Source organism: Melanerpes formicivorus, unplaced genomic scaffold (genome assembly GCF_026170545.1).
Source record: "Melanerpes formicivorus ecotype bairdi unplaced genomic scaffold, bMelFor1.0.p_v2 SCAF_16, whole genome shotgun sequence".
Classification (NCBI taxonomy): Eukaryota; Metazoa; Chordata; class Aves; order Piciformes; family Picidae; genus Melanerpes; species Melanerpes formicivorus.
This window is the reverse complement of record NW_027142368.1, coordinates 10335424-10350729: the sequence shown is the minus strand read 5'-3', so window position 1 is coordinate 10350729 and position 15306 is coordinate 10335424. Positions and strand designations below refer to the sequence as shown.

The 15306-nt window shown below is 38.6% G+C and overlaps 1 protein-coding gene across 10 annotated transcripts in view; it reads left to right on the top strand.

The window, feature by feature from the left end:
- The window catches only part of SOX6 (SRY-box transcription factor 6), a 356555-nt gene extending 348972 nt beyond the window's left edge, over nt 1–7583 (top strand). For all 10 annotated transcript variants that reach the window (XM_068148073.1, XM_068148071.1, XM_068148069.1 and 7 more), the window contains one exon: nt 406–7583. In XM_068148073.1, the coding sequence (XP_068004174.1) occupies nt 406–709 (304 nt within the window). In that variant the 3' untranslated portion in view covers nt 710–7583. The remainder of the gene's footprint in view (nt 1–405) is intronic.
- Nucleotides 7584–15306: the final 7723 nt, after the last annotated feature.

The window sequence follows — 15306 nt, the reverse complement described above, 5'->3', positions numbered from 1 at the left end:
TTTAGAGACTTACAGGAAATCTTGGGGTGTCCTAACTTACAGAAGCTCTTATAAGGATTTTGGAGGATTTAGATTTGGGATACACATCTACAGTAGCAGTTAGGTATCACACAGGTGCCTGAAGCCTTTTGATGATACCTGTCCAAGAGATAGTTTGAAGTGTGACTTAAACACGTAAAATGCATGAAAGAATCAACGCCTGGTAATTACTAAACAGTTTACTCTCCAGTTGTCCTTGTGGGGAACTAAGATGAACCAATACTGTACAGGACTGGACTGTGAGCCCCAGAAGAGTGCATGCAGCCTTTGTAGGAAACCACCTGCTTTTCTTTCATTTGGACTTGCAAAAGGTCTTCCCTCCTCTGAATGCAAGAAGTCACATTCCACTCTTGTTTTCCCTTCCAGACAACAGCCTCAAATTCCAATCACCACAGGAACGGGGGTTGTCTATCCTGGTGCTATTACCATGGCGACTACCACACCATCGCCTCAGATGACATCAGATTGCTCGAGCACATCTGCCAGCCCTGAGCCCAGCATCCCTGTCATTCAGAGCACTTATGGTATGAAGACGGACAGCGGAAGCCTTGCTGGAAATGAAATGATAAATGGAGAGGATGAAATAGAAATGTACGAGGACTATGAGGATGATCCCAAATCAGACTATAGCAGTGAAAATGAAGCCCACGAGGCAGTCAGTGCCAACTGAGGAGTGTTCACAGAATTAAAGTACTCAGACTCTTTTGGGTTTTTTTGGGTTTTTTTGAACAAAAGTTCTTAAAGAGCCTGCATGCATGTGTGGCTCCTACAGTTACATCAGCAGAATGGTCTTAAATGTTTCTTAACGTGTGAGACAGATTGTTTCCCTAATTTTTCATGAACTTGGGTTTTTCGTTGTTGGTTTTTCATTTTTTGTTTTGGGTTTTGTTTTGTTTTTTAATTTAGATGAAGACATATATTAAATAACAGACATCAGGACTTGAAAACTTATATGAATCAATAGCTGTCTTACAAGTCTTACCTTCTGTCTTTTTCCGTTTGGATGCTGATAAAGATTTAAGTTACTGTTTTAGATGGGGGTTATACATTCTCACTCAGGTATGCTGTGCCAGCCTACAGGTTGTGAATGTGTTTTTATTCTGGATTATTTTAGAAAACAAAACCTTCAGATTTCATATTGTGAAACAGAACAAGTCCACAAGTGTGCACATCTGTGCATCATAGCTTGTCTTTAAAAAATAGTCTCTGAATTCCATTTTTTTTTTCCATATGTATAGCTGAACTTCTGATGTGCCAAACTTTTCATAACTTTTGAATCTTAACATTTAAGAAAAAGTCTTAAAGGAGACACTGTAAAGTCTTAGACAATCCTTTGACATCTTAAGAAAATGATATATAAACCCTAATTTTTTTTTTTCCAGAATATGGTAAAGTACTCAGGAATCTGGAGACAGGATATTCTTAAGTAGTGAACATGGTTGCCATAGTGCATGTGCCCAATTGCTTTTGCCTCTTGATGTGCCATTAGTGTGAAATTTTAAGGAAGCACAAAGGAGCGTTCACCAGCTATGGACGGGCCTGTCTTAGCAGTGTGAGGCCACCTCTGATGACATTCTCTACCCTTTTCTTTTTAACCCTTGCATTCAGTCTTAACACATTTTCTCTTAAATAATTTATTCATTCCAGAATGTCAAGGGTCCAAATACTTAATATTTATTTTTAAAAGTACTGTTGGTGGCATTACACTCACAATTCTTTGTTGATATTTTAAAGAGCCCCTTCTTTCTCCTCTCCTAAATTACACAGGTATATGAAAGTAAAGTGCACCTGCTACTAAAATGAACATGACACTTATGAATGAAAAATTCAGTTGTTCCTGTAACATTGTATGTTCAAGGAGCACTTGGAAACAATCTGCTATAAGTAATGCAAAATAAAGTGAGTACTTTTATATGTACATACAGTACAAATATTCCTTTAAGAATGGTGTTTATAGTTATAAACCTCTGTACTTAGATAGCAAAGGCAGATGTAAAATCCAAACTGCATGTAGAGTCCACCATGATGAATTTCTAGAGCCTGTAGAATCCTGCAGTGAATCGTGGCTCCATACATCATGTTCCTGTTATGACCTGAAGGAGAACTGTTTGCCACCTTAAGTATTTATGCAGTGATTTATATGTGAGACTGCTAGGGAGGTGGGGGAAGGAAGGCCACACAAATATCTGACTTGCAAAGCTGGGAAAATGGTGCATCAAAAATATATATTGAATATTAGTCATGTGGGAATGTGAGCCAGAGCTTGATGAATGCTTGTCACGTGCTTTGGAATCTTTGGAGGTAAGGTGCTAGAGAAACTAAAATTTTTATTTGTATTAGTACTAGAAATGATGCAAATGCTAGAGAAAATTCTGGGAAACAGAGAGATATTCAAAGATTGTGAATTTGTTACATTTCAGAGGCAGAGAAGAAAATGCCTTTATTTTTTTCCCCTCACACTCCACTCCTGTTCACAAATATGTCACTGTGTGTATATATATATATATATATATATATATATATATATGCAGATCCAATGGGCCTGATGAATACGTGTACTGAAGGTCCTTAACTCCTTCAGCTTTTATTTTGAATCAAATATGTTCAGCACGTTGGTGACAAATTTAGGCGCAGGCTGAGAGGTATGAGTGGGCTTAGAGCAGCTTCTCTTGAATTCTGTGGGAATCTTCCCACAGACTGAATGGGCTTTATTCAGGGCCTAGACAATGAAAAAAGCAGTGTTAATGCTGGCTATCCTCACGCTACCATCCTATCTTGCAGAAATTCAGGTGAGATGCAATGACAAGAGGGAGCAGTCATCTTCCTCATAGCCCCACTGATAACCTGTTTGAGCACAGATAGCTATCGTTGCCACTGTAGGAACCACATTTAAATGTGCAAGAACAACCCCCAAGACAAAGAGTATTGTTCAATTTACAGGACAAGTTATAAAGATAATGGCATAGAAACACAATGGTCAAATTTCTCTGACCATTTTGTAATTTGGAACAAAATGCTATATTTTTAATATTTATTTAAATGTGTTCTGAGTCCATGTCTAATAAGCAATAAACTGGTCTAGCCAAGACTTTAAAGGCATATGCTGTGTCGTTAGCTGGTGAGCGCCCTCTTTAAGCTGGCTAAGGTACTGATAAAAGTGGGTTTTGTTCTTATAATTGCTTGGGAATTTGAACTGGTTGTAATACATTCAGCTGAGATTGGGGGGAGGATACCATGACTTCCTAAAAAACAAAAAATAGCTATTTATTAATGTCTTACATAATCCTCCTGTTAGAAGTATCTCTCCCTCCCCCCACGTCACTTTCTTTTACTCTTGCTCTCTTTTTTTTGTTTTCTGGGTTTGTTGCATAGGTAGAATGCTGTATTGCTACCATTGTATTTTATGTAATTATTATTATTATTTTTGTTTTCCTTGCACAAAAGGCAAACATTTAGATTAGTTGGTTCATTTTTTTTTTAATTATTTTATTATTTTTTTTTTTATTTTATGACCATGCCAAAATAATATTCTGCAGGCTTGTGGAGAACAAAGGACTGTTCTTTAGGACTGAAACTTGATTTTGCTTGTAGTACAAAAAAACACACACTCACAGATGTTGTTTCGTAAGTGTTATAAGCACTGGATATAAATGGTATTTTTTATCACTTCTGACTAATGTGAAACTGTTGTACGAAAACTACATGAACAAAAGTCATCTGTTTCGACTCGTGTGGGCCTGCCTCACAGTTGCCGGATTTGAGTCATTTTTATGTCTTGTTATTTCATTTATTTATGCAAAATACATGTATGTATGAACACTTTGTTTTAGCTCCAGCCCTGCCTCAGTGCTGATGCTCTGTATTTTAAAGCCACATTCTTGAAACTCACTGGCTGTTCAGGAATTGCCAGCTGGTTAAAATTGCATTTATTGGCTGGGGGGAAGTGGGAGGAACGTATTTGAATCGGAGTTGTGCATATGAGCATTTTATTCTATTTATTAGCCGGCATTGGCTCTAAAATGTCAGTAGAAATCAAGGAAGGACAATCATAAGGATAAAAACCCCAACATTTTTACTTTGTGACTTGGAGCTCAAAACAAAGTTTTTGATGAATTTACCATCTCATTTTAGAATTTTTTTAAATTGTGTAAATATAACATAGGAAATAGAATTTTATTTTTTGTTCATGGATACTTAGTGAAGTATAAGTTATGTATTTACTTTTGTTCTCTATCAGTGTATGTTGGTCCATATTAAATGCTGACAAGTCACTGTACCTCATGTAGATGCTGAATTTACACCCGCAGTGTGAGCGCAGTATTGTGGACCTGTAGCTGGGACAGCAAGACGCCTCACTTGTGCTCTCACTGATTTTTAATAGCGTATTCCACAGACACAGAATACTTTCTTCTTTTTTAGGAAGTAAACATACCCAATTTCTGATACATTTGATAGGACACACAGTTACTCTTCTGAATCCAAGTAAAACCGATAAGAAATTTTACTTCTTAGCAAGAATGGCATTTGGAAGTCAAAAGCATATCCCTGGAAAGATCATCAAGACTGAGATGGTCCTTGCAATGCAGTCAAAGCATCCTAATATCAAACCTTTCTTTTCTGCGTTCATCAAATCATTTAATGTCATATTACAATACCAGGGGAAATTGTTCACCCAACACACAGAGGGCTTGTGGAATGGCTTTTTTTAAGCATTGTGTTTGAGCCCCCCCTTAATAACTTTGGCTAAAAATAAATAACAACTTCATTCAGGTAATGCACAAATATAGTAATACTATTTTCTCTCTGAACAGACAGTTTATTTAATTAACAGATACAATATATTTTCTTTTTGAAAAATTATTAAATACTTAGTTTCAAGAGAAGAACACTCTTGAAACATTCTGATACCAGCTAGAGTAGTTCAGCTCATACTTCATAAAAATGGAAGATAGAAGTCTTAATGGAAACAGAACTGCTTTCCAGGGTTCAGGCTTAGATGCAGAAATGACTCGGATGAAGTGGCCCAGCTCTGGTGTGCCTGCATATTTGGGCATCACCATTTAGCTTGCGACACTGCCCGCTGAGAATACACAGGATTGCAGTGTGCTCCTGAATTAGTGTATTCAGGTGCAGCAAGAGGCCAGGGGGAGGGTAAAAGATGGGATTGCTCCAGGATGGGAATGCAAAGCAAACAGCAGCATTAGTCACAATAAATACAATACCCTGTGCAAACTGTACTGCAGTCAGCTGTGGGCAGTTCCTGCTTTGAATGCAACCACCTCCCAATGCAATCTAAAACATAGTCCTGTCTCTGGGCTGGCTTTCTGGGTTTGTTTTTGGTCATATCAAAGTCATGACATTTCAGAATCATTTCCTAGCAAAACACACTGCAAGACAACCCCCCCCCCCCCCCCCCCATCCTCCCCCAGCAAAACACTTATCTACCTTCTTATTGTTAAGCATGTTGGTACTTCCATGGTGGTCATAAGTACCAGTAAAGCGTTGGCGTTAAACGGGGCAAACTTTGCTGAGCCAGGGCCACGGTGCAAACAACTGCACTGGAGATGCAGCCAGCAGAATGTATGATAGAGTTCTTCATGTTTTTATGAGAAGTTAAGCAATGGGCTTGGGCCCTTGGTGTTTTGCATGCTTTTTGAAGATTCAAGTTGGCACTTAAGCATGTTCTTCTAAAAGAATAATACTATATGACCTCATTTGATCTTCTACAAAACACTTTTTCCTTTCAAAAAGACTTCCCCCAAACCTTTTTTTTTCTTCTTCATATAACCCATTAATATTTGTGAATTTTCTCAGATCAAATTACATTTTTGCTATACTCTAATGTCCTGCTACAGAAGGAGACAAAAAAAAAATGTATATGCAAATATATTCATTTTAATCCATCGCCCTTTTTAAACTACCAGATTTGATGGAAGTGGTGACAAAGAAGTATTCTGAGATTTCACACACTGGGTAAAAAGGGAGTGGGGTGGGTGAACTGGGCTAAAGGAAAACTTATCAAATTGGTATTTATGGCAATATGAAAGCTATAAAGCAACTTAGTGACATGGCTTGCTTTGTAATTTCCGCTTTCTTAAAACCACAAGTGAGGTCCTTGGTGCTCTTGGAGTATGGGGAATGTGCAAATATTTAACTGTTTGTATGCTGCACATTGCAGACCTGCTAGTGTGCATTCTCCGTTTGTCTTCCTTTGTCATTTGTGTTTTGCTTTCTAGAAAGCAAAGTTGGTTTTTGTTTTTTTTTCTTATACCCTTCTTCAGCTTGTAGCAAACTAGAATGCTTAGCATTTATGTCCATTCATTATTGTATTTCCCATGTAAAAATTTTTTTATTACATTAAGACAAGCTTATAAGCTGTTACTACATAACTTATCTTACTGTAACTCTTATTTCCTGACATTGTAATTTGTTTGTGATGTATATTGTGAGATTGTACTCTATGTTAATTTAATCAGCACAATTCACTGACATGCTGGACTGACATGCTAGCTGCTGTTTCAAATTGTAAAGTTTGTGTAGAGCTGTTGGGACAACTGAGACTCTCTTGTCAAGGTACTATGCTTTGATTCCTATAGCAACACTGTGGGTGCAGCTCTGAACGGCGAGGGCTGCTTGTTGGAGACCCACTGGCTAACTTAATGGGCAGGTTTTCTTTGTAGAAATTCTATATACAATGCAGGTACCTACCTGGGCCCATGGCTGGTAATTATCTGGGCGTTTAGAGGAAAAACTAGTGTCTATTGCTGCTTTGAATATGTTTTAAAGTCTGAAAATGTAAATAGTTTATCAAAAGAAAAAAAAAAAAGAATCTTGTACAGTCCAGTGTAAAGTTTTTAAATGAACTTAAAGGTTGCCATCACATCTCACACTCTCCTCTTGATACAGTAAATAAAAAAACAAACAAAACAAAACAAAAATAAGAGAAAGAGAAAAGTTTGCTAAGGATACTGATTTAAAAAGTAAATAAATAATAGCCTGTTCTCAATTAAAAACAGAAAAAAAGAGAGAATAGATATTCTTAGCTCTGCTTCATTGCATAAACAGACTTCTTGGATTTTGTTGTGCAGTATTGACGTGAGGTAAATTAAATATTAAATAACCTTTCAGTGGTACTTTTAAGAGTCTTCTCCTCCTCTGCCTCAGTTCTTAATGGAAAAGACAAAATTGAAAGACACTGTCCATACACAGGATGTTCTGGTGTACATTGGCACCTTACCTACATGTTTCGGGTTGGGGGGGGGGAATTTCTTTTGTTTTAATTTTTTTCTTCTTTTTTTTGTTTGTTTCTTTTTTTTTTTTTTTTTGCACAAGGTGCTTTCCTGATATGTTAAACATGTCATCCTTGGGTGATACAGTATATGCCATGACAGGGGTTTAGACCCCTCAGGGGAGTGTCTAAAAGACTGCCTATTTATGCTCATTTACCTCAAGACTGTCCTCTCTACCCTTAATCTATTCACCATCACTCCATCTTTTGTACTGCTGTTGACACTTACAAATTAAAGATAAATTTTGTTTTATGAGATGTTTGTGTGACTTCTTCTATGCATCCCTTTGAAGCTAATGTTGAAGGTTGACCGTGATGAGTTGAAGGGCAGGAAAATTCAGCTAAACCTGTGCGACTGGCCTCCTTCAAATTTAGCAAATGATTCATCCAGCTCTAAAGGCATTAATCAACCAGCACCAGAACAAGAGGACACAGTCTCAAGCTGCACCAGGGGAGGTTTAGACTGGATGTTAGGAAGAAATTCTTCATAGAGAGAGTGATTGCCCATTGGAATGGGCTGCCTGGGGAGGTGGAGGAGTCACCATCACTGGAGGTGTCTAGGAGGAGACTTGATGGGGTGCTTGGTGCCATGGTTTAGCTGATTAGGTGGTGTTGGATGATGGGTTGGACACGTGATCTTGAAAGTCTCCTCCAACCTGGTTCTGTTTCTATTCTATTCTATTCTATTCTATTCTATTCTATTCTATTCTATTCTATTCTATTCTATTCTATTAATTTTATTCTACTCTACTCTACTCTACTCTACTCCATCAGACTCCAAAATCCATAACGCCATATACTGTAGGAGACATGCATGATAAGCAAACCAATTTGACAATATTCACTGGGTACCATCAATTTTGTAAGCACAGGAACTGCTCTTGGTAGCAACATAACCTCAGAAGGACTTTTGTTGAGTAGAAATGAGACAAAGTGGTTCTCATGTTCCTTCTTTCTTTGCTTTCGTCTTTTCCACTCTATATGATATTAAACAAACTAAACAAAGTTGACAACGAAAAGCCCTATAGTTGTCATACTGCCATGTCTGTAAACTGCTGCCATTTGTGTATTATGATTGGCTTTTGACTTAATAATTAGTCATGGTTCTCATAGGAAAAGAATAAATTACACTTAAGTGTACTGTACTATAATGCAGCAGAACATTTTGATTGTTTATTACATCAGATTTCAGCCTAGTTTCAGTTATTGCACAAACTGCCCTGAAACATCTAAGTGGGAAAGAATTCTTAATTCTCTGGAGGGAGCATCATGTATGGAATTACTAAAAGTGACACACTGCATTATGAGTCCATGTGATTAAATACTTCAGGGTCAAAAGTGGATGGAATGAAGTTGCTGACCAACATGTTATAATGGAAAAATACATAAATATTGACTTGTGCAGTTTAAGCTATGGTTTCTGGTAAGCAATCAGCTAGTGAGTCAAACTGCAACACTGAAGTGGTCTTGAGAGAAGGTCACACCCCCCCCCCCCCCCCTCCCCCCCGTGTTTCTGCTACTGAATGTACAACAATTTGACAAAAAGCAGCAATGTGTATCACATAGGTGCAATGAAATGCAAGCTGAGGAATGGCATGCAAATAATCACTGCTTCCTGCAGCAGTAAGAGACTAAATGTTTGACACCTGTACTTTTCAGTGTAAAACAATACTCCCCCTGCAGGGCAGGGTGCTGTCTCCACACATACGACAATCTTCTGGAGAAAGTAGTATGTTGGAACTGCAGGGCAGCACATTGCTCCTAGAGCCAAGTGGAGTAGCTTGCCCAGGACAGATGAGTGGCCATGTACAGGCACCATCTGGTTTCCATCCCTGGAGGACAGTGCCCTGATCAGCTCCACGTGCAGGCTTCACTGTTCTAGCCTTGTCACTCTAAATGGCCCTCTTATCCTTCAGGAATTTTACTATTAATACAGTGTATGCATCAGGTCTCTGCAAGAGAAGGATAGCACAGTGCTGGATGAGCCTTTTGACCTTGTAAGTTGCCTCCCAATTTGTTATTCCAGTCATCACACAATGGATCTACTGCACTGGAAGCTGAGGCATTTCTCTGGCACCAAACAAGTGACAGAGCACAACCAAGATGAGAATCGAGGCGTTCCTGCTGCTCAGGTCTAGTCTCCTTTCCCTGGATGTGTTTCTGCCTTTGGCCAAGAACTGAAATGCAGCCTCAGAACACAAGCTCAAATCACCAGCTGCAGTGGCAGGTTCCTTGGGAGCTCTTGGGACTCTGCAGGATTGCAAGCTTCAGCACCGTGGTCCATTTCCCCACTGGTTACTCACACCAGGATTTTCCTGTGGCAATTAATCATTACCACCATAGCCCAACAGTGGCAGTTTTCATGGGATGGGAGCAGTGGGGAGAAAGGAGAGTAAATTGCAGCTGATTTACTTATTTAATATATGGTTTACAAAAGAAAATATGACCTCCAGGTTGTGTCTCTGACTGGTTAATGACCATCTGGGTTAAGGACCTTCAAATACTGCCATTGGTCATTAACTGCCAGGAAGTATCCTTCCTGTCATCTATTATTGCTTAATTGTATCAAGACCTACTACAGTGGAGGACTGTTAAATCTGCAGATTAATTGGAATCTGACCCTTAGTAGTTCTAATAATATCGAGGCTGTTGCATTTGGGTTCTTGACACGACAGTCCATAACAAATTTCTTCAGAGCTGTTCTGCTTTATATTAATGCCTGCTGGATGACTGACACAGTAAAACATAATTGCCCTGTGGAAATCATCGTGGTCAATTGTATTAAGAACTACTTAGGGACACTTTAATTTACTTTGACACTACAGACTTTAAGAGCTTCTGTGCTGGTATTAAAACCTACTTAAAGGTCTGGTTGCTACTGTGGCTCATCAGCAAAGGATCACTTGGTACCAAAAAAAAAAAAAAAAAGTAATTATTAGAGCTTTAAATAATTCTCCTCAATTAATGAAATTACAAAAGAAGTGCATTTTGATTATTTTGGCTGAGTTTTTTTTAGCCACTCTTCTGGTTAATTAGCTACTAGAGGGACTTGTGAAGGAGCAAACTAACCATTAGGTTTCAAAAATGGGATTTAAGCTCAAAACCTGTAAATTTAAGTACAAAACCCTCTGATTTTTGCATTACTTCTACAACATCCAGCTTCAATTTTGTGAATGAGGCACTTTGCACTTCAGACTAAGCTCCTTTTTCAGTCAGGCCACACAGGGTTATATTTGAAAATCAGGAAATATAAATATTGTGCTATGATCCACAGCCATGCAACCAGGACCCTAGCCTGCAAGACACTACAGTCAGCAAGTGGAAAGGCATCTCTGCCACCAAGGCCCCAAATAGTTTAGTGTCTTTATAGCTACTGTATGTTCACAACTAATTAGTCACAACCTAGAAAATTGAAAACACATTAACTGTCCTACTACATTAGCTTAGTAGTCCACCTAGTCCTGTAGTTTTATGTTCAACAGTAATGAAAGGAGATAGTAGCTGAGCACCTGAGCCTGACCAACATCTGTGGCTCCTTCTCATATTTCTGATCAACTGTAGGCATTGGTCATTGTATTGGGTTGCTAATGGGTATAAGCCTGTCCTAACCAGCAAATTTTGATCGATGAAGTGACTGGGGGCAAATTAGCAGTTAAGTTTGAAGCCTGATTTTCTGATGGAGGGCTTTGATAAGGAGTCCCCAGAACTTTTTATTTTTGTTGGAATAAAATCAAAGAATCAAAACAATCAGTCTATATACAACTGAATTGCCAAGTCTGTGGTATGATGTAAAATATCTAAAATGCTAAACTTTTCCCATTATTTTGCAGGAGTTGGTTAAAACTTAACAGACCTAATTCAGAAAATCTGGAGATAATGCTTTGAAATCAGAAAAGACTAGATTTAGATTGGATGTTAGGAACAATTCCTTTACCATGAGGATAGTGGAATACTGAAGCCAGCTGCCCAGAGAGATAATTGAGGACCTTTCCCCGGAGATATTCATCTTACGTTTTCTTCACAGTGTTCTTTGACATTTAATGGAAAAAAATCCAAACAACAAACAAACCCAAATAATGCAAAACAACCAACCACAAACAGAAAGAAAAGAGAGCTCTAGTGGTGTAACTGACCAACCTTGGTAGGCACCCTACCAGAGTGTTTGGAAGTTGCTAAGGCTGATGAAGAGTGTACAGGAGCTCACTAGCACTGGCTTTTGATAATTTATGTGATAAGAGCAAGAGTGGAATTACAAAAATATATTGTTTGTTCAACACCTCGTGGTATAAGGACAGTGAATGATTGTAAATTGTCTGGTCATGCTTTGTGTTCAGATAACAGCTCGTTGCTTCGGTGTTCTGAGAACATTCTGAGAACATTCTGTTCCCACTCTTGTCACAGGAGGTAAACGGTTGGTTCAGCACTAAGTGCACAGAATTTTTCCAGATATAATCTTAGGTTTCTATGCATCAGACAATGGTTTGTAAAGCCACCTTCCTTGATTTAATTCCTCCCTAAAAATCCTTAAACTGATTGTACTTAAGGACAGTATACGCTTCTTTTACAGTGGCTTGATTTTTATACTGCAAGGAGTCTGTGATTGAATTGCAAATGAAACAGAGCAGACAGTATGCAGTCTTGAGATGCCTGTAAGAATTGCAGGTTGTGAAGGACTTCAAATTGGTTCAGTTATTTATTCATATTTAAGGGGATGAAATAGTGGATTTCACAACAGTAAGACCATGCATGGAAACAGTTTGCATTCCCTTATTCCCCAAGCTTCAAAGACAATGAAGTTCTGAAATGAACCTAAAGCATTCCAAAACAACAAGAAGAAAAACTGTTCTTCTCTTTTGAAAATGTTATTCCCATATGAAGGACAAAAGTAAGCATTAAATATCTCATATAGAATAATGCAGAATTTGCCACCTTTTCTTGAAGCTTTGTGCAAAACATGCATCTTGGCTATGTTTGGAATCCTACAGTAATCACTAAAGCGTCTTAAAACTTTGAAATTTCTGTCTTGATACTTGCTTATCTTCTTTCACACACTTGCTTTTAATGTCTGAGCACTTAAAATGCAGGCATCATAGATCATGCTTTCCATCTCTCCTCATTTACCTCTGACAGCTTAGCTTGCAATTTACTGCAAAGATTGCACCTTTAAGTAAAACAGGATCAGACCTTAATTTGATCTGCTATTTATCCGTTGTGTTAATTGTAGCCACAGGGTTGTATTAAGAAAGTCAAAAAGTACCACTTGTAACTACGGAGTGGCTCTCACCTTTTAAATGGAAAACCACTCGTTTTCTAGAAAAAATAGGGAAAAAGTGGTTATGAGCTAAATGAAGAAGGCAGAAGGGTTTCTGCTTTTCCATTTTTAATGCAATTAATGTAATATTGGCACCCAAAATGTAGCTGTCTGGGTGCAAGCCTGCTCCTAGCTTTTACTGCTGGTGGTGAGAACAGATGCATAATTTGTCACACTTTTGTTTGTTTGTTTTTGTTTCTTAAACTGCAAATGGGGTTCTTGTTAGGCTAATGGGTGTTGGGATTTTTACCTCATGTTAATCAGGAATTATATCTGCTTGTGTTTCTGAATGATGCTTTCTTCTTATGCTTGCTTTTTTTTCCTCCCCAAAACACGAAAGAAGACAATGATTCACAGTACAAATGACTGAAAAATATGAAAAATTGCTAAGAGAAATTCTAGTCTTACAACAGTCACCACAGTGGTAAGTTCCTGGTGCCCTGGCTGGCTTTGACTGAAGGGTCTAATGTTGTGTCTCCTAGTGCTCACTGAGAATCTTGAGAATGGTGAATTAAAAGGAAAAATCCCACCTTAAATCTCCTTCAGGGCAGGCTTAGTAATGGAGGTATTTAAATTCCACTGAAATGCAGTAGGTTTAGAAGTACGTAATTCTCTTAGGCCCCTTTGAAAATCCTAGCCTTAAGATGCTTGATGTTTTTGGAAAATGAACAATAAACACTTTCAGTTCTCAGCTTTGGGAGTCACTTTCCTTAGCTTACAGTGTTTCTCCTTCCTTTTGCAGAGCACAAACTGCTGCATACTGAGGTCTAGGACTGCTTGATGACTTCAGAGAATCATCTGAAGCCTGATATTGTCTGTATTACAAAATCAAAACAATTCTGATAAATAATTAGTCTATCAATAATGAGTTGATGCTGCACACTACAGTGAAATGTGGCAGAATACCAGAAATGGGAACTCATTCCCTTTTTTCATGAAATGTCATTTTTTGTCTGTGATTCCTTTTATAGTTTCTTTAATGATAAACATGCCAGCTAATCAGTGGGTAACGCAACAGCTAGAGATGCATTAGAATGAGAACTATTGCTCCTCCTACATTCCCACTGCATGAGATGTTGGTTTAGCTGGTCTCCCCTCACATTACAGCAAAGATTACAATTCAAAGCAGTTTTAAAAATTATTCTTGCCTCTCTTTCAGTCCTACATTTTCAATATGAAAAATGTGACTGGAAAGTTTCAGATGGCAAGTGAACAAGCCACCTGCCCTGCCAGTGGCTTGGGCGGCTGGAGAGTGTCTAGTACCTTGACTTCACCGAAGCCAGCTGCCATAGTAAATCCAAGGCAGGACATGTACAAAGAAGGGCCCAAGTACCTGCATAGTTCTCAAACAATGAGGAGTGGCAAAGTTTACATCAACAGCGATTGCAAGTGGCATGATCCTTGACTTACTGGGGTTTGCTTGCTGGTACTACAGACCTAGTATGTTAAAGTACAGGTGAGTTCAAGCTGTTCTTGCCCTGTTGCACTGGCAGAGCCTTTCAGGAAGGAGAAAGCACCTTCCATTCTTTTTGTGTGCTGCTCAGGTGGATATAAGTGAGGAATAAGTCACCTGGGGAGCTGAAGTGTTGCTACAGGTGTCTCAAGTCTCTCCTTAGTGAAGAACCTGCCTTCTTGGAAGACTCCACTGGCCTGCATCAGGGGCACATGCACACAGACTTCTTAAGAAGGTATTATCCCTGTTTTCTGTAAGAGAGCTCTGTGTTTTGCCATAGTGGAAGGGGAGCTGACATCTGTAAAGCTAGACGACTTTACTACAGGTACTCATGAGATCTGGCTCTGCTCCTTTCTGAAGCCTGCAGCATCCTGGGGGGGGCTTGCTTTCCTTAGTTTGTTAGAAACACTACCTTTTCTATATTTAGATGTGAGCTGGTACCCTTGTATTCTGTTCATCTGGTTATTAGAGATCTTTTTCTCAGTAACTTGGTTTGTTGGGTTGTTCTATTCTGCTTTCTTCACAACAGGGCATAATGACATATTTTATTATTTTTTACTTATTAGAAATACATGTGAAAGTAGGGTTTCTTCAAAGTCTTGAAGCATTTCAAAGCAGTTTGGATCTGAGATTATCCAAAGAAATGCTCCTCTGATTTCAAATGTGAAGGCAATAGTACTTCTACCAGTACGGTGAAGTTCAACACAGCTTATAATCCCATACAGGGAAAATTTAGCTTTGATATTATGTGGGAATTTTCCAGCACAAAAGCCAGTGGCAGTTGGAGTTTGGTGACTAAGGGTCTTTGAGAATTTTTCTTATTTTGCTTTATGAGATTTAAAATTATGCATGGAAAAAATAATTTGTTTTGTTCATGTGAGTTGTGAATTTCTAGTTTGAACGGTTGCTTCTATTGAGGTTCCAGTAAATACTGGTGGCTCTCTCTTTTGTGACTAGGAACTAAGGCCCAGGCAAATAATTCCAGCTGTGCTAAAATCCCTGCAAGACCTGAAGTAGAATTCAATGGGATTTCTGAAGGGGCTTAGTGTCCTAAAAAAATGCTGGTCCTAACCAACTGGATTTTTTGTGATTTGCTAGTACACAGCATTCTCCTTTCTGTGGGGGTTGTGACTACATGGGACAAGATAAGTAAAGCCAAGAGAAGCAACATAAGAGTAGCCAGATTTTTCTCGTGCTAGTGTCATGGTAAGAGTT